This window comes from Plecotus auritus, assembly GCF_963455305.1.
Source record: "Plecotus auritus genome assembly, chromosome: 11".
Taxonomy (NCBI): Eukaryota; Metazoa; Chordata; class Mammalia; order Chiroptera; family Vespertilionidae; genus Plecotus; species Plecotus auritus.
Window position 1 is genome coordinate 25,662,456 of NC_137777.1, and position 20,257 is coordinate 25,682,712.

Consider the following 20,257-nt stretch of genomic DNA (forward strand, 5'->3'; position numbering starts at 1 on the left):
CTACTCTTCCTGCCACTCTCTGTACCCTGATGCGGGAAGCCTGTGGACAGCACCACCTGGTCTTCCTTGCTGGCTGGTGGCTGCCTGGGTTAGGTCAGTGGGAGCCATCAGCAGAAAAGTGAAGGTGAGATGGAGAGAGAGGTCAGGGTATTGCTTCCCTGTGCCCTCCCGGCTTTGGCACCAGAGTTCAGGCAGTTGCCATGTCCCTCCATGACCTGTAGGGCAGCCTCTTCTCCCAGTTCCATCTCTAGGGGACTCTGGAAACACCATCTCCTTCCCCGGCTCCTTCAAGCCCAGGGGTCGGAGCTGTTTCCATTCTTGTTATTCTCCAGGTGCCTCACTATCGCTTGTGGAGCCCCTAATCCCACCCACCTACCTCTCCAAATCATCGTAAATCCCTCCATTGGAACCACCTGATTTGAATTGTTTGCTGCCAAGATTCCGATGGCTACAGGCAGGAACTGTGTAATCAAAGCACCTGGCATGCAGACCAGAACAAAGAAATCCCTCAACAAACACTTGTTGAATGAATGTACTCCTGGAATGCCAGCTCCCCTCGCAGGAAGCAGCAAGCGGAGTGCCCCACACCCCGTATTCCATAGCTGTCTGCCCCTTTGAACGTCAGGCATTGCTTCTCCTCCTACCTCCTTCTCCTGCTGACGTTCACACAACACAGTCGGCTGTGAGTTCACATCCTCATCCCCTCAGCACGCACCCCTCCAGTCATTCATTCATCGAGTATCTACAAAGCTTCAACTACATAGAAAGCACTTTACAAAGGTGAGGCCCAGGATATTTTGTCCTGGGGTTATGTAGGCTGACATTGCGTATAACATTTGTTCTATTCCATTTGATGGAAATTGGAAGTGCCCATGGAATTTCAAGAAAGCAGCACTAACTGGTAGCTTAGGGTAACCCCGAGTCCTGGCCATGTGGGCAACAGGCCACGGGAATCAGCCTGGCGTCCAGGAAAGTACATGCTGGGAGGTGTCCATGTTTAAATGGAAAGAAAAATGATTATGAATAAAAAGGAAAAAAGAAAGGGATGAGGGAAAGGGATAAGTAGCTATATCTCCACACTTTTTAGCCGCCACCATTAATGATGTATTTCCGATAGACTACAGTTTTATATAACTGCCTTTGCTCCCCTGCATGGTTTAAAGTAAGGTTTCAGAGATCAATACTCATTCGAGGGGTAAAAATTGCTTTTCTACCATATCTGTCTTTCCCCTGCTCTCTCTCCTCCTCACATTCTCCGTGCAGTCTTATTTTTGGCACACATACCTGACTGTCTGAAATAGCAGGGATCTCCTTCTCGGCCTTAAAGTGAAACCGTTTGCTCTTATGTGGGTGAAAGAAAATGAGCACTTGAAACCAGGACAGAAAAGCTGCCTTCAGAACCCAGAGGAGTGTTCCCTAACAGAGGCAATGCACACCCACACGGGCATTAGGATAACTGGGGCAGGAGCAGACTGCTCGCTCTGGACAGAGTGGTGGCAAGGTGATGCTACGCGGGTGCCTCCCCTTGGTGCTTCTCTGTACCTGCCAGCGGCTGTGCTGTTTGAAAACAAAAAATGAGGGCAGGCAGGAGGAGAGAGGTGAGGTACAGCCATGCAAATGAGGAGCCAATTAGCAGAGAAAACAAAGGGGAAGATGCCTCCTCAGGGTGCCAGGGGTGCAAGGTGCGCACAGGAACTGGGTTGATTAAAACCAGCTCTGCAGGAACTTGTGAAACATGGTTCTGATCTGGCCAAAGCACAGGAGAAAGAAGCGCTGGCACCTCGGGGGGGGTTTGGGGCTCGGGCGTGGCGCTTACCTCCGTAGTGGAGAGCACGGTGTCCTCGTCAAGGCTGAGCACTGCGTCGGTGACGATGTTGTCATAGGGCAGGAAACGGCTGCTCATGACCTGGGAGGAAGCAGACAGCAAGCAGAAGAGAAGGAATTAGGAAAAAGGGAAGTAAATTTTGAATTCTGTTTCTCAGGACAATTCGCCCATCCTCAACCTTCAGAAAGAACATTTTAGCCCTGCTGGTGTGGCTCAGTGGTGGAGTGTCAACCTACGAACCAGGAGATCACAGTTTGATGGTTCGATTCCTAATCAGGGTACATACCTGGGTTGCCGCCTCCATCCCCAGTGGGGGGCATGTAGGAGGCAGCCAATCAATGATTCTCTCTCATCATTGATGTTTCTATCTCGCTCTCCCTCTCCCTTCCTCTTTGAAACCAATAAACTATATATATATATATATATATATATATATATATATATATATATACACATATGAACATTCTAGCACCATGTCGCCCCTCCACGTTGAAGACTCCCATTTCTCATTAGAGCAGAGTCATCGCGTCCACCACTGTGGGCACTTACTGTGTACAGAGCCCTTGCTAGTTAAAGGGTACAGAGGAGAAGGTGAGTTCCTGGTCTTGGAGGAGTTCACAGTCTGCAGAGACCAAGACAGAGATGGCCAGTCCTCGCCTGGTATGCAGATGCCAGGAGATCAGAGGATGTGGCCAGCAGCCGCTTGGAAGAGCAGATGAAGAAGGGACATTGAAGCAGCACCTTGGTGGGCAGGGGTTCACCAGGCATAAACAGAAATGAGGCATCACTGACAGAGCACTCAGTCCTCTGTGCCTTGGCACAGAGGAGAGTCCACACTGTGAGGCCAGGGAAGAGCGATGGATGGAGCGGTGATTCCAATGTGGGGCTCACACGCTGGAGGCCAGGTCACTGTGGGGGGTATGTGTGTGCAGACAAACACCTAAAAACCCCACACTTTATTTTAGCACAGATTAGAAAAATATAAAGACACACACATATTAGTTGCTATAGCAATAAAAGGTAGTAATTGAGGTAATTAAAAAAAATTTCATTAGTATGAAAAGTAAACTGATTTAAAGAAAAATATTAAATAAACGATAGCATATGTGGTCCACTGATTTAAGAAAATCATTAAGGTAGCATATGAATAAAGTCTGGGCAATCCAGAATAAGGCATGATAAGCTGTGTGTGTGTGTGTATGGTGGCGGAGGGGGGGGGGGGAGGGAGCTTTGGGACAAGGGGATCAGTTGGAAAATTGAGGCTGGAGAGACTACTCTGTGACAGTCACAGCTTAAACCTCTGTGTTGAAAGTATCATAGAATAACCATAAGAATGACTCTATTAGCCCTGGTCGGGTGGCTCAGCCAGTTGGAGCGTCGTCCTGTACATCAAAAACGGTTGTGGGTTCGATTCCCCATCAGGGCACATAGTTAGGTTGCAGGTTCCATTCCCAATCAGAGTTCATACAGGAGGCAATCCATCAATTCTCTCTCTCTCTCTCTCTCTCTCTCTCTCTCTCTCTCTCTCTCTCTCCCTCTCCCTAAAATCAATAAGAATGTATCTTCAGATGAGGGTTAAAATTTTTTTGAAAAGAATGATCACATCATAAGAATCACTGGCAAGCTTGAAACATTACAATGTGACAGGGAGTGTTTGAAGTTCTTCATGTATATCATCTCATTTCACAGTTATAACCCCATTTTATAGATGAGAAAAGCAAGCACAGAAAGATTCAGTGTCTTGCCCCCGCCAAGGACCCAGTAGCCTTTCATCCCGATGCTGTGATTCCATAGATAAAGCTCCTCAGTCACTAGGCTCCGCCTTATCAGGTTTGGAAAAAAACCTCAAAAGGGAATCTGGGGTTCAGACGGCAATCTCACATTCACCGCCTCCCTCTGCAAGTTAGAGCAGCGGTTCTGACATCCTCTCTGAGCTCACACTTGGAAACCCAACAGAAAAGACACACCTGCCATCAACTCTCAAGGCACAGAAGACACAGAACGAAGCAACTGGACACTGGAGACAGAGAGAAAAGGCAGATCCCTAACCTGGCTGCCAGGAGAGTATTCTCCACAAATCTGAGGACCCACTCCCCACCCCAAAGATGCCTCGGCGATATTTACACCAAGAACCAGCTCATCCAGGAGCCTGGGGCTGGGTTCACATGCCTGGGAAGCTACTGGCAGCCTGTGACGTTGAAGGATGGGAAGAGCCCACTGGAGCCCGTCTCTGGGAGCCCCAGGGATGTACCTGCAGCATGAAAGGCTTCAGAGTCTGCTCCTACACATCTGTCAACTGGGTCAAGTTTTGTCCCCCACCCCACCTTTCTCAGGCTTTCAAAATAAAATAAAATACAAATCAATCAGCAGCCCCCCCACCCCCCACAGTGCTCAGAAACTGCAGCCTGAAGCAGTTCTCCGGATGCTGTTTACACGTCCACTGACGAACGCAGAAGCTATTAGCTGCCAGCTTAGCGATGCCCTGACCTTTCCCTTGTTAGCCTACGGGGGAGCACTGCAGAGACAAGGCTGATCTATCAACTCAAAACAGAACTTCACAGCCAAAGCGGGGAACGCATCAACTTTAAACTTAAGGCTAGGCGTGGAGATTTCAATGCGCAAGGGGAAGGGCACATGGCTTCTTCCCCATCATGGGCCAACCACTGGCTTTAAAAGGATCCATTTCCTTTTTCTGAACCTGCTTCATCAACAGAGGTTAAGAGCCCCTAAGCCGGTGGTTCTCAGCCTTTCTAATGCCGTGACCCCTTAATATAGTTCCTCATGTTGTGGTGACCCCCAACCATAAAATTATTTTCGTTGCTACTTCATAACAGTAATTTTGCTACTGTTAATGAATCATAATGTAAATATCTGTGTTTTCCGATGGTCTTAGGCTCTACAGCAGCGGTTCTCAACCTGTGGGTGTCTAAGCCAACCACTTCCAAACTCTATTATAGAAACCAGAAGCTCTCTTTCAAATACCTGGCCTCAGCTCCCTTCCAAAAATTAAATGGGTTAGCATCAAAGGAACCCACATACAAAGTCAATCTGCGGGAAATCGGTGTTCCTCATTAGGTCATTTAAGAAATATTTAGCTACCACATGCCAGCCCAAACCCTTCTAGAATTAACAAACATGGCTCGGAAATGACCAAGACTCAGGAAATTTACTGTCTGGTGGGGAGCATGCTAGTAAATGTTTGTAAGTAATTATACAAAGCCAAGTTTTGCACCTACTACGTGCCTCCACACTTCTAGGTCCATTTACATATATAAGTATCCTATCACTTGATCCTTTTAGCTACCCTGTTAGTTAGGTGTTAAGATTCTTTCCATTTACTAAAGGAAGGTTGAGGCACAGAACATTAAATAACTCGTCTTGGGTCACACAAAAGTAAGTCTGACACTAGAGCCCATGATGACTAGAGCCAATGCGTCATCAACCTCAGTTTCATTTAGTAGCAAATGATTTCTTCACAGTGGATAAGATCTACCAGAAGGTAACCTGCAGAAGCTGGAGAAACAAGAACTCAAGCCTGGCTTCCAATAATGGAAGAAATTTCAAAGAGAAGGCAGCAAGTGAACAGGGACTTAGAAAATGGATGGGGAGTTTGACCACAGACATGAGGAATTGAGAGGGGTGGCCAAGACTTACAGCACATGGAAAAGACAAAAATTAGAGGTAGGATGGGACACAGATCGAATTTGGTCAGAGGACAGGGTCCATAGGGGAAAGCAATGAGAGAGAAAGATTATACATGGCCTCACATGTTCATTTAAAGCGTTAGCAAATAGATGCCCTTAAGGGCCATGAGAAGATTAAGAAGGTCATGGGCACAGACAACAGCATGGTGACTGACAGAAGGAATGGGGAGTGGGGGGAGGTAGAAGAAGGTAAAGGAGGGATAAATGGTGATGGAAGGAGACTTGACTTGAGGTGGTAAACACACAATACAATATACAGATTGTATTCTAGAACTGTATAGCTAAAAGTAAATACTTTTATTAACCAATGTCACCTCAATAATTTCAATTAAAAGAAAACAAAGACCATTCAGTTCTGGGCAAAATGAATTGGAGAATGGAAGCAGGGGGCGGGGGTGGGCAGCTGGGCAGCACTCAAGAGAGTCTCTGATGGAGGCACCAAAACAAAATTAAGGTGAAAATGTCCTTTTTAAGATAAATGTGAGGAAGAAGTACAAGAAAGACACAACTCAGAGTCATCAGCTAATCAAACCCCATGCATTACCACAGGCATCAGCAGCCCCATCTTCATCCTCTCCATTTACAGACAGATTACTATTGCCAGGCTCTGGATCCATTTAATCCTAAGAAGTATGTGTTGTTGTTCCTAGATGAGGAAGCGGAGAAAAAAGCATGCACAGGGCCACATATCTGCTAAGGCATTAGTAGTGGGGATCCAGGATTCACTAATTTGAAAGCCTATGACTGTGAAAGCTGAGGACGTCCAGAGGCAGGTACAGTTTTAGGAAAAGTAGTCCAGGGCCAGGTGCTGGGGGAAGACATCTAAGGCCAACACCCAGAGCACCCGGGGGAGAAACGCAGATTCCGTGGTGGTTCCACATTCAGGCCCCATTCCAGTCTTACCTTGCTTTCTCCTTCAATGACGATGACAGGCACGGTAGTGGCAGGCCAGCGGTGTTTGGCTGGTAGGGGTTTGTCACAATTCCATAGAACTATGATCTGAAAGGAATAGGGGTTCATTAGATGGCTCAGTGAGGCTGGATTTATACAAGCCTCCAACCCAATGTTTCTTCTGAGAGAGAGAGAGAGAGAGAGAGAGAGAGAGAGAGAGAGAGATCCAAGCAAGGCAGAACAGATTTTAAAGTGAGTCCACTCCCTCACAACCTTCAGAGCCTCGTCACTTCATCAACTAAAGAGAGAGGACAGGAAGAATAGCTAAAACTATTATGTCCAGGGGTCTGGAGGAAGTTGGAGAGGAAAGAAGTAATATCAGGGTTGCTGGATCTTAATAAAGTGATTTCCTAAATTCTCATATCTTAGGAGAGATGAGAGCGATAGATAACGACACTGATCAAATTAAATGAAAACGGGACATCTGCTATGAACTTGCACTACACCAGGCAGTGTGGGAGAAAGAAAAGAATTCAAGATAGAACTCATGTTTTTGATTTTCCAGTATGGCTGCTGATTTTATGGGACTTAATTATTTCTAATAAACGTGTTTGGTTCAAAAATGGATATTTCAAAATTATTTTAATTCTTTCCTCGCTTGTAAACCTTCTTCTATAAGCTAATGTACAAATGAGAAAAACCACTGTTAATAACAGCGGATGGGAGAGATGCTGATTTGCCAAATACTGTTACTACAGATTGAATCTTATGCTCCCAACATCCCCATTAGTCATGGCTACTGTGACAGAAAAGCTGATGCCTCCTGGCACCAACAAGTCTGTTCCTTCTGTGGAAACTTAGTTTTCTGGATTCTCCCAGTGGCACCTTTGATGTTACTTTATCATCATGACGTTTAAAAACAAAATAATGTGCTTTATATTCTTTAAAAAATGTGTTGTTGTATATATTTTTTTTATCCCTTAACCCGGTGCAAAGATCTCTTTGCAACCTGCCCATTACCTGTGCCCGATTTCACTCTCAAGAACCTCTACGTTGATGGAAAGGGCATAACAAGGCATGACGAATAGAAGGCGAGGAGCAGGACGTGACATTATGTGAGTCCCAGGGAGCTAAGTGTGCAGTCAGGACTGGGAGGCTCTAGTCCCCTAGGCAGGAGCAGGCAGGTGGACCCCACTCACCTGGGCACAGTACTGGGATTTGGCTGCGGCCATGAGCAGTTTCAACACTGGCTGGGACTGAGAGACCAGGGGGGTCACTGCATGGATGACTGCGGTGAATTTGGAGGGGGGCTTTAAACCTGAAACGCAAAGGGGAGAGGAGCCTAATGAAGCGCTGAAAACAAGACATGGAAAATTACTCCTCCTTGCTCTGCTGCCTCGCCCTGGAGCTAAGGTTCCCTTCTAGCATATTTTTCCTTTGCCTCTTAGGTCCTGACAGAACAAAAACAAGGTGAAAAGCTGCTGCTTCCCTGCTGCCTGAGTCCAGAGACCTCGCTAATTTACAGCTCACTGTCCATTTCCAGGCTCTTCCTTTGACATCTTGCCCTCCCTTGGGGATGCACCTTTGATCTTCCTTCTGCTTTGTAGGCACCCCAAGTCTAATCACACACATACTCAACTCAAGAAAGGGTCTACTCTAGTCACATCTTAATATGGGTTTAAGTAAATGTGCTCTCTCTCCCAGGGAATTTGCATGTGTCTTATCCGTAATTATGTAGTTAGGGTGTTTTCTTTTGCCTGATCAATACCATTTCAAATATTAACTAGCAAGTGGTAAAGGTTAAAAGAACAGCACCCAGAGCCTGGCTACGGTTTGAGTGCCACTTCCTGGTGGTGGGATCTTGGCAAAATTACAGAACCCTCTATGCTTCCACAGCTGTGAAATGGGGTTGATAGTAATAGCAAACACATGGGGGTGTTCCGAGATTTCAGTTCAATGAGTTAACGCATACAAAGCACTTAGGACAGGACCTAGCGAATCATCAGTGATCCATCTCCGGTAGCTGCTGTCATCACCACCACCTCCATCATCATTCTTGTGGAATGGAAGCCTCTATACTCCCAAGAATCTCACATGTGTAGTAGTGACATACTGAGAGAGACAGTGCGTGGCCCAGACCTCAGCCAGCTGTGCGCTCTGAAAACCTCCGGGGGGAAGGTAGCAGAGAGACAAAGCTGCCGCCAAAGAGAAGGAAGTGGGATGGCGCCTCCCCCTCGTGAGTTTTTCCGTAAGAACTCGCTAAGAAATTGGAGACCCTTGAAAATGTGTTTTAAAACGTCACTAGTGTAGACCCACTTATTTTGCATTATAGTAGCATAAATGTCAATAAAAGAGTGCGGAGACGTTCAAGTTAAGCTTTATATTGATGGGATAAAGGTAAGAATCAGACTTTGTATATTAAAGGATTATACAAATGTTTGTAGAGCAAATGATATCATCCAATTAGTACTTTAATTTCATGTTAGAAAGAAGCTAACTTTCCCACTATCAAGATATACATTCCAGGTTTGCCAAGGAAGAAGAATAAATACGGTGGAGGGGATTGCTTTTTAACAGCGAGGACAAGTCCCCGCTTTTTACTTTTATCACTAACAGTTTAAGGAGCACCATTTACACACTTCTAATGTGCTAACTCCAAATGAAGCTATTAATGTTCTATAAGAAATATGTAGAAATTTTACCAGATACTGCCTTAATCTGAAAATCACTAAATTCTAAACATATTCCTCAGTGTGGACCACTCACTAGTTTTGATATGGTCTCCATAACATGTTTGGTTTGGACTCAAGGGTTCTTTGTCACTGGTCGATACATCAGGCCACACATTTGTGTAAGTTTCTTCTTATCAGCTAATATGCACAACTCAAAAAAGGAAGGTATTAGAGAGCATCAGCATTGGGTAAAACTAGGAGTCTTTTGCCCTATTACCTCAAAAGATGCTTTCCTAAACCAGGTTTCTCAAATTTGAAACTGTGAATGATGGGAAATGCCCAAGATATTACTCACACGAGAGCAAATGAGGCCCCACATACATACTATATCTATGGCAATAACAGTAACAATTCGTAGACGTTTGTCCATCCTCCCATTTCCTTTTGCCCCATTAATGTTACACTAAAAGCTGCTTGAGGGCAGAGATTGTATCTCATTGGACTTTTTTATTTCTGTCACCTAGCGCTGCATGAACATAGCACATAGGAGGAGCATAATAAATGGTGAATGAAGGATGACATTTCTCCCTTGTCAGATATTCTTAAATCTTTCCCCTTTCCCTTTGTTCAATCAGTTTTTCTTTGGTATGAGACAGAGAAGTTGGGATTGTAAAAAAAAAAAAAAATGGGTGAGATCTTCTAGCTCCATTTTATATATGATGAGACTTAAGATTATAACTAACCCATTGTCATGTTTGAAATGATGTGTAATTTGGGAAACCTATTTCTCAAAAAGAAATGACTCTACTAAATATAAAGTGTTAAAGTGTAGCTGCTCAGATAAGAAAGGTGTTTTTTAATTTTTTTTTTTTTTCATTTTGTAATGCTCTGCAGGATTTATCGTTCTTGACCTTGATACACCATTTATGACAGGGCTCGATCAGCAATCTTCAATGCAGGCTGTTAGGGAGAGCCAGCTGTAGAATAGAAAAATCAAGGAGCCTTGATTCTGGACAACAGGTGGAGGCTACACCAGGGTAGCTCCCTGGAAGGAACCCACTTACCTAAATTAGCATAGTAGTAAGGAAAATCTCCCAGGTAAGATGAATACTGTGGTAGGACGAACAATCCTCCAGGATGTTTGTTCCATATTAAACTGTTACGTGATATGTGCTTGAATATTCTGTCCTGAATAATCTAGAAAACAAAAACACAGCACCTGGTGAGGACGAGACCCTGATGGTATCTGATAAGGACCGTGCTCAATGCCATTGGAGAAATGAAGACACTCAACATAGTGACTCTACCCTACAATTCTCCACTGATAAAAAGCATCTGAAACACAAAGAGAGAGACAGAACAATGGGAGAAAGAGAAAGATGAATTATGGCTGATCAAATTTCCTAACTCAGTGGTTGGCAAACTGCATTATACATTGAGCCATATGCGGCTCGCGAGCAGCGGTTTGCCGCTCTGTTGACTAATGAGTTTGCCGACCACTGTCCTAACTAAACAGAAGTTTCATCACAAATGCTAGAGTCTTTCTAGAATAAGAAGTCCATGCTCATTTCAAAACATGGTGTGTGGAATGGTTTCCTTGGTGGTGGAGCATCTAACAGTGGGTCTGTGTCCACACCAGGAATATTTGCTCCCGTGCACAGAGATGTCAACACAAATCATATGAAGACATAGCTAAAAGCATACTGAAGGTATGACACATTCTAGAAGCTGTGGAGGTTTTGGTCTGTGGCTTTAATTCAGGAGGCAGATTTATTTGTCCTATTTTATTTTCCTTTCAACATCAACTGTTGAACTTTTGGGGTACTGGTTAGCTGAAGTTTTCCTATATTTCATCTCAAAAAGTAGGGAGTTAACAATTATTTAAAACATCCTACATAATAGGACAAGGGCTGTGGCATATGAAGACTAATAATAGCCAAGCTAGTTCATTAGTTTCTCTGGACTTCGGGACCTTGCAGATCATTAAATTCTACATTTAGAGTCAAGCATTCTCCCATCCTGGATCATTTGTCAGATGAATGTGATTAATCCGCTTTACAGATTCCTCTCTGTGACTTTCAAACTCTTGTAATTATACCAACCACTCATTAAGATATGATTTGGCAAATAATTAACTCAATATAGAATTTCATGTTTTCAGCAATGTTTTATTTTTTCCACTTAAGAAAAAAAAGAAACCTGCCATATGTCTCAAGAGATTTCAAACCAAAATCATCATTTTCCAGCTCCCCATTTAATGCAATGTGATTTTAAGTGCAGACCATTTTAAATGGAGTTTTATTATTTGTAAGGTTATTAACACCCTCATTTCATCCCACATGGTGAGTGGATAAGTAATAAAGTGAGCTACATTTATCTTTGCAAACCTTATCATGTTTATATTTCTTAATGAGAAAGAAAAAAGGGAGCAGAGAGGAAATTTAGAAGAACTCAAATATCTTAGTTCAATTATTTCTGCAATTTCTCTTTCCCTCAGATCAAAATTGCTAATTTTATATGGCTGGGTAAAGGTTTCTAATGTGGTGGTGACTTTAGAAACCTAACTAAAATATTAATATTTACTCTTTGTGGTATAGCAGAGACTAGAGGCTTGGTGCACGAAATTCATGCACATATGTGTGTGTGGGGGGTAACCCTCAGCCCAGCCTGCACCCTCTCCAATCTGGGACCCCTCAAGGGATGTCCGACTGCCTGTTTAGGCATAATCCCAGTGGGATCGGGCCTAAACGGGCAGTCGGACATCCCTCTCACAATCCAGGACTGCTGGCTCCCAACTGCTCGCCTGCCTGCCTTCCTGATTGCCCCTAACTGCTTCTGCCTGCCAGCCTGATCACCCCCTAACCACTCCCTTGCCAGCCTGATTGATGTCTAACTGCTCCCCTGCCAGCCTGTTTGCCCCTAACTGCCCTCCCCTGTAGGCCTGGTCCCCCCCCAACTGCCCTCCCCTGCAGGCCTGGTCACCCCTAACTGCCCTCCCCTGCAGGCTTGATTGCCCCCAACTACCCTCCCTTGCAGGCCTGGTCCCTCCCAACAGCCCTCCCCTGCTGGCCATCTTGTGGTGGCCATCTTGTGTCCACATGGGGGCAGGATCTTTGACCACATGGGGGCAGCTATCTTGTGTGTTGGAGTGATGGTCAATCTGCATATTACTCTTTTATTAGATAGGATAGAGGCCTGGTGCATGGGTGGGGGCCATCTGGTTTGCCCTGAAGTGTTCCCGGATCAGGGTGGGGGTTCCCTTGGGGTGTGGGGATGCCTGGGCGAGGGGCCTGTGGTGGTTTGCAGGCCAGCCACGCCCCCCGGCGACCCAAGGGGAGGCCCTGGTATCTGGGATTTATTTATCTTCTACAATTGAAACTTTGTAGCCTGGAGCAGAGCCAAGCCTTCTGCTCGCTCTGTGGTGGCAACCATTTTTGTTGGGATTAATTTATCTTCTATAATTGAAACTTTGTAGCCTTAAGGGGAGGCCTGGGCCAGCCAGAGTGTGTGGAAAGCTTGGCTTCCTCCATCGCCGGGGAAACCCAAGCCTCCCTCCTGCTCTCTCCGTGGCTGCAGCCACCTTGGTTGGGTTAATTTGCATCTCGCTCCTGATTGGCTGGTGGGTGTGGCTTGTGGGCGTGACAGAGTGGTGGTTAATTTGCATATTACTCTTTTATTAGATAGGATATGCTAAAATGCTGTTGTCTAGGCACTAATTATGAGAAAATATCATGGGTGTGAGGGTTTTTACATGACTAGCAATCTCAATTTGTAAACCATTTATTCCAGAATTTTAAAAATTACTTGCCCAAATACACTGTCTATTTAGTTTCTTTTAAAGCTTTTCCTTTTTTTGCTTTCCAAATTTATGTACTTTCCAGCATGTGGTCATTTAAACAAGTTTGGATATTAAGATACAGAGCAAATGGAGAATAGATAGCATAATAAACCTGACCTATATACACATGACATGGAACTCAGAGATCGCAAAATGGATCACCACTCACTTCAGCTCTCTGGATGGTATGATTCTCATTGTTATGGACTTTTTCTTTTGGTTGAGTATCACAACACTGTTATCTTTTTAATTCAAGGATATACAATAAGTTATAGTACTTCTGAAATACCAACATATTATATTCTCTTCAATGGCTCTGGACCGGAAGCTATCAGCAAAGGTATGAAAGAAATAGCAAATGTTCAATTTAATCTGGGTCAAGCAACTGGCCACCTACCTTTATGTGTCACTTTGCTCATTTGAAAAAAAAAAACAACAATAAAATATCACACTAATTATAACAACCCCTCAGAATCATTAGGAAAAGCTGCATGAGTGTTAATACTTAAGACTTGATTTTTTTTACCATTAATAAAAAATCTCATTCCTGTGTTCATTTTCTAGGCATGGATTTTTCCATTTTTACACAGCTATACTATAGATATTATGTATTATAGATGTCTCCTCATATTACTAATGGTATTCATGGTTTATTTTTTCTAAATGACCCACAACAGTGTGATTTTTTCTATGCAAAGAAATGAACACATTTATGAATTAGAATTTTCCACATTTAGGATTGATTCTTTAAGACTTTGTCAAGCAGTATGAATACTTTTAAGGCTGTTCATATCATTGGCAAATGTCTTTCGGAAAGGTTATAACAACTTGCCTTCTCAAAAGTTTGAAAGAATATGGATCGCATATACACACACATAATACAATATGTTTTAAATTACAATCCCAAATGGCACCCCAAAAAGAATAATATTTCCTATTAATGTGAATTCAAAGGGAAGAATGACAGGCTCCTTATTTTTTTTTTATCCTATGCCATTAAAAAAAAAAAAAAAAAAAAAAAAAAAAAGGACTACTGATTACAGGTTACAGTCATTCTGTGTGGTCCTGACTTGGTCTTCTGACCAATGCAATATTACCTAATACCCACAGTGCCAACATATGTCACCTCACTCCAAGCCAAAGCAATCTCCTATTTCCATTATCTCATTGACTTTAAAATTTCATTGTACAATAGCATCAGCAAGGCTATGGTTTAAATGTGCATGGTTAGATAACTGAAGAGAAAATTACAGAATGAAGACTTCATAAAACTCCACGAAAAATATGCTTTCCAAGCTGCTGTTGGCTGTGTTCACATATTATCATCATCTGATACACTTTTGTTTTGCTCACCCTGGTTCTGACGGGCTCCTATGGTTCAATCCTCTGTGCCAGGTTTACTATTGTGCAGTATTCTGACAAATCATGAAATCCAGGAAGGAACACTGACTTAACAGTATTTTATGACTGTCCCCAACATTACTTGTCACTCTGCACACACACACACAAACTCGGCTCCAAAAAGCTGAGCTCTTATTAAATAGCTCCTTAATTCCAAGATGCAGAATAAGGAAACTTCAGGGACAATGGAAATACAATACTAGGACAGAGTGCAGCACAATAGAATGTACTAACAACTTGACCCTGGCATTGGAGAGGAGAATGAGGTGTTCTGTTTTCAATTGTGTCTAAGCACTACCTACATCTGTAAGTCTTATAGCCTCCAAACCTAAGTAATCCCCTTCTCATGGTCTAGAATACAGCAGGCAAGGAAGAAGGAGTCTGAATGTAGAACAAACTGAAGCCAGGAATCCTTAAATGTCTGTTGTCTATGGGTAACTCTGAATTATCCTTAAGCCTTAGGAGCTCCAACAGGGACCAAATGACGTATATTACCTACATTCTGAGCCAAGTGGGCATTTTTGAAATGCATTACTTAAGTAATTCTTACAAACGTATTGACTTTGTTTATTTGTGTATGTGGACGGAATTTTCTGCCAGTTTCTCTGCTTTTCTGTTTACATTGGGTTCTGGGTTATCTGAGTTTTGAATTAAAAAGAGAAACTGGATGGTATCGCTCATGCAATTTGGTTAAAGGGTCAAGTTGTTACAATCTAATCTCAAGACTACAGATGGAGATGTGACAGCTGCTATAAATTCAAGTGAAGTATATGGTTTGCAGTGTTTCCAAAACAACTGTGTCGCTAAAGAACTACATGGCTTACATCCAAGGGGAAGAAGGCATTTTCCAGGCACAGAGATGAACACAGCTTGACATAAGTTCCTATTCTGATGAATATCACACATTCAACTGTTATTATGGGATAATTGAGCCCTGCTAACTTAATAGGCAAGAGACCAGATCTATGCAATAAACCATACTCAAAAGAAATGTAATTAATGAGATACCATCTTTCATCTGGCAAATTAGCGAAATTCTGTGTTTGCGTGTGTGTGTTTCAATTAGGGCTGACAAGCATGCAGTAACACAGGGTCTTCCCCAGACAGCTTGTAAGTCTAGATCAGGGGTAGGGAACATCCAGCCCAAAATCGTTTGGTTTGGCCCTGCCAAGGCATTAGGGGTGAGTTAATTAAATGTTTAACCAAATATAGCAGGCTAATTTTTAAGACGATAATTTTTTATGGCCTGGGAATGATATAAATATCCAAATGGCCCTTGGTAGTAAAAAGGTTCCCCACCCCTGGTCTAGACTGAAGAGTAATTTGGCAATACATATCATGGCCTTAGAAATGCCTAGACTCTTTGGTTGAGTAATCCCCCTTCAGGAACTCCATACTAAAGAAACAGAGAAGTAGTTATGATACACGTAGAAAGTCATTGCTTGAATATATCCCTATGTATAAAAAAATAATTAGAAATAGCATTAATAGTCAACAATAGCCGATTGGGTAAATAAATACAGGCTCACACCATAGGTGACATACAGAGTGAAAAAAAAAAAAAAAAGAGAGAGAACATGTGGTCTGGGTGTATTAGAGTGGACAACTAATAGGGGAAAATTAAAAAGCTAGAAATAGACCCAAGATGCCTAAAAGTAGCATGTGAGAATATCAACAAAATATATTGAGACAACTACACAACAATTTGTCAAAAAAAAAGTTAGCTTTTTCAACACAGATCATACATAAAAGGAAATAGTACTAAATAGCTAAGTGTAAAAACTTAACCATGAAAGTACTAGAAGAACGTAAGTGAATCTGTATGTGTATACAAATAGAATTGTGGTCGAAAACTTCTTTCTAACCATATTCTTTCTAACCATAGCAAATGGAAAAGTCACAGATGAAAAGATTGCCCAATCATAAACAAAATAGAAAGGCATACCAGAAATTGGGGAAAGATAATTGAAATAAAACAGTCAAAGGGTTAATATTTTTAATATAATAAGGCCTTAAAAATCAATGAGAAAAAGTGGCACAGCATTGTGGCTATTTCTATTTCTTTCTTTGTGAATTTCCTGAGCAATAAATATCTGAAAAATATTCATCCTATGAAATATACATTAAGAAAATAATAATTAATCATTTTTAAAGATATAATGCCCAATATTGGTGAAAGTGATAAAAATTAAAGGTCAAAACAAATCCTCTCATATAAGCTGGGGGGGATTATAAATTAGTGCAATTCTATTACAGAAAAATTGAGAATTCACATTAGAAAGCTTAACATTTGGCATATTCTTTAAACCAGGTTTTTTAACTCAGGGAATTTATCCAAAGGAATTAATCTTCACCCTGCCCAACAAGTCTGTGCTAAGGCTATTCGCTTTAATGATGAATATAATAATAAAAAGCCAAAAACAATGGTAATATCTTCAGATTGGGGATTCATTAAAGAAACTGAGTGGTATCATGGAGTATTATATAGTCACTAAAATAATTACAGAATAATCTAGTAACAAGAGAAAATGTTAACAATACATTATTAAGCTGAAAAAATATTATAAAGTACAGAAAGACTTCTTTTTAAATTAAAAATGACAACATATTTATAAATTTACATAGAAAAAAACTAATATATGTGTTCATATGTCAATAGTGATTTTGCATGGGTAGATTCATTTTTATTCTTTATTTTCCATTCTTTTCTAAAATAAACATGCACTTCTTTGATAAAAAAGCATCTTATTCCAAAAGGAAAAAGAAAAAAAATGATATTCAACTTTCGTTATTCCTAGGAAGGGTCTTGTGTGGAGAACAGGATCAAAGAAAAGAATATTACATATTCAAATCTGCTACTGTGAACAGAAAAGATGCAGTCCATTTTAATTGAAGGGAGTGCTTTGGAGGCATAAGAGAAGTTTGCTTGCAATAAGGAAGACTTTTAAAAATATTTTTAAAATATATTTTATTAATTTCAGAGAGGGAGAGAGAAAAAGAAACATAAATGATGAGAAAGAATCATTGATTGGTTGCCTCCTGCATGCCTCTACTGGGGATCGAGCCTGCAACCCCAGGCATGTGCCCTGACTAGAAATCAAACCATGACCTCCTGGTCAGCACTCAACTACTGAGCCACATCGGCTGGGCAAGGAAGCCTTCTTAAGCCATTCTGTCCCTAACCCCTTCATGGGTGAGCCTGGGTCCTAAACAGCCTTTTCTACCTAGTTTTAGGATGACATCATTCATGGGAGGACACTGACCAGAGCATGCCCCCAGGTGAGAGCAGGGCCCCAGGCTAGGCTTGGGGTAGGTAAGTAAATGCCCTGCCGGGCCGGGGCAGACCCAGCATGGGCTCGGATACCGAGGAGGGTAAGAAGAGAGTGATGTGGACAAATCAGGGTGACTTCAGCTTTCCTATTACTCAGACATCTCAGTGTGTGCTCCATAGTGCTGCTTTTAGAGCAGTAATCACTTTTCCAAAGTAAATACTCCAAAAGTGGGGCCACAAATGCCCCACCTCGTTATGCAGACACCTCCAAATCACCTCCAGGCTGTGCCGCACCCCAGTACCTCTGCTCTCCTTCCTACAAGCCTGTAGTCAGGAGTGTGCAGTTTCCCAAATCTTTTCTTAGCTCTTTGTGCTACTTTGGTGTAGCCTCAGGCCTCTCTACCTGCTCTACTTCCAAAGGTTTTAATCATCCCCATGCTTCCTTTTCCTTTCTTCCTCTTGCCTTAAAAAAAGCAACTTGAAGATAGGCAGCCATCTGCCTGCAAGATTTTCTGATTTCATAATGTTTAACACTTTCTGAATCAGGCGGGTGTCATCCTGAGTTTCTTCGCAACACATCTTTGCAACATCGATGATGGTTGGGTTGTATATGTCTTGAGAATTAACTGTGCTGTGCCCCGATGCCATGGGACTATGGCAGCCGGGAAATCATTCATATTTTTAGAATGGTAGGAGATTTCCCCCAACTTGGTCACTATGTGTTTTCTAAAAGGGCTACAGCACTATGTCTTGAAAGGATGCCAGTAAGTCTGAATGGCAGGAAGACAGTCATTAGCCACATATCCCTGAAATGAGGAAAGACAGAGCCGATCTCTGTGTCAGGAGTGTAATTCTCCTCATTTCAGATTCCCCCCGAGTTTGTCAGAAATGGAGTTATCTGCTTGGGCATGGCAGAGCAGGTAAGAAAAGAGTTAACTGTCATAATCCAAGCACAGAAAATTCGGTTTTGCCCCATTTGACCAATAGCACATCACCAACAGCAAAACAGAAGGCCAAGAGAAGCGTATAAAGGGCCGTTATTCATCAGAGAGCCAAGTGGTCCCACTTACCTCTAGTGTAGTTAATACAATCTTCTCAACTGAAGAAAAATAAGCCTCCCACAAGAATTGTGTCTGCTGTCTAAGTGCTAGGATTTTATCCTGATGAATAGACCTGATTGTAGAAGGAATCTGTAACACAAGGTGAACACATAATAACTGTAAGTGGAAAACAATGCGATGCCATTGGATCGAGTAACCCACTTGGGCTTTTTAGTCTTTATAGCATTCAGCTTCTAGCATATAGATCTACTAAAAATCGCCAACCTCTAGGTTAAAATGCCCTGAAAGGGTGTCAGGTACAAAACAGCACTTACTGGGCATCAGCTTTAATAAGGACCTTGGATGAATGAAAGTTACAGTTCTCCTCTAAGACTCAGAAGCAGGTTATCAGCTGTGTAGGATGTTCTTACAGTAGCAGTCACTGTTTTCTCCTCGAGTCCCACAGATCCATGATCTTGCACGTGGACAACCAAACTTTACAGAGAAGGAGCTACAGGCCTTGGGGAAAGGCTGAAAGGCTTCATCCCCCAAACCCTTTTAAGACATGCCATGCCAGGGAAACAAATTATCTACTCAAGGGCTTTTTTTTTTTTTTTTTGTGATTTGTTTTTTCAATCTTTATTGTTGAAAGTATTACATATGTCCCTTTGTTCCCCACTGACCTCTCTTTTTTTTAAGTATATTTTTTATTGATTTCAGAAAGAAAAGGAGAGGGAGAGATAGAAACATCAATGATGAGAATCATTGATTGGCTGCTTCCTTCCTGCACACCCCGCAATTGGGATCGAGCCCGCAAGCAACTGGGGCATGTGCCCTGACGCGGAATTGAGCCATGACCTCCTGGTTTTCATAGGTCTACAATCAACCACTGAGCCACGAGCCCTGGGTTACTCAAGGGCTTTTTACGGAATGTCTCTGAGCCTCTCCAATGAACCTGAAGCTGGGATTAGTCAATTCTATGTGCACATGTCCCCGACCTCACCCTGAGAGCTGTTCTGCTCCTCAGACCTCTTTTTGGCTCCAGGACTTACCCCAATCCAACCCAAGCTATCCAACCTCGTGTATGTTTAGTCATCACAGCTCTCTACCACACGGCACAATTTTAAAGGAGGGATCTAGGTCCTGTCCATACTGCTGCACATGTTAAGGCAGTAGAGTGGCTTTTAGGGAGTATTTAAGAAATACTGTAAGAGCTGAATTGAACATGGCCATCTGCAGCCGTGAAAGGGATATCATCATTTTTACTAGCAGTGCAGCTCATGGGTAAGCACAGGGACACATCAGTTAGAGTGGAATTCTTGTCTCCACCATTTATTAGCTGTGCTTCCTGGGACAAGTTACTTGATCTCTCATTTATAAAATGGGGATACAGTACTGACGTCATAAGGTTGTAACCGAGATCATGTAAGTGCTTAGCACAGGGCCCAGAACACAGAAGCTTAATTAACAGAGTGATAGTTACTACTGATGTGATCATTGTTGACATCAGGGTGATGATATTCAAAGCTGGACTGACTGCTTAGTGTCTACCTGTGACCTTGCTTGAGTCTGGAGTTCTTCCTTGAGTTTCTGGTGAGTTTCCTGGGCTGGCTTC

General features: G+C 42.5%; 1 protein-coding gene across 2 annotated transcripts in view; it reads right to left on the reverse strand.

Annotated features, from left to right (window-relative positions):
- Window positions 1–20,257, reverse strand: part of EXT1 (exostosin glycosyltransferase 1) — a 275,246-nt gene that overhangs the window by 9,323 nt on the left and 245,666 nt on the right. The window contains exons 4-8 of one of the 2 annotated variants that reach the window (XM_080646233.1): window positions 18,673–18,792; window positions 10,157–10,289; window positions 7,620–7,738; window positions 6,433–6,528; window positions 1,817–1,906 (exon numbers count right to left, since the gene is read on the reverse strand). In XM_080646233.1, the coding sequence (XP_080502359.1) occupies window positions 1,817–1,906; window positions 6,433–6,528; window positions 7,620–7,738; window positions 10,157–10,289; window positions 18,673–18,792 (558 nt within the window). The remainder of the gene's footprint in view (window positions 1–1,816; window positions 1,907–6,432; window positions 6,529–7,619; window positions 7,739–10,156; window positions 10,290–18,672; window positions 18,793–20,257) is intronic. The other variant, XM_080646234.1, reaches the window with a different exon arrangement.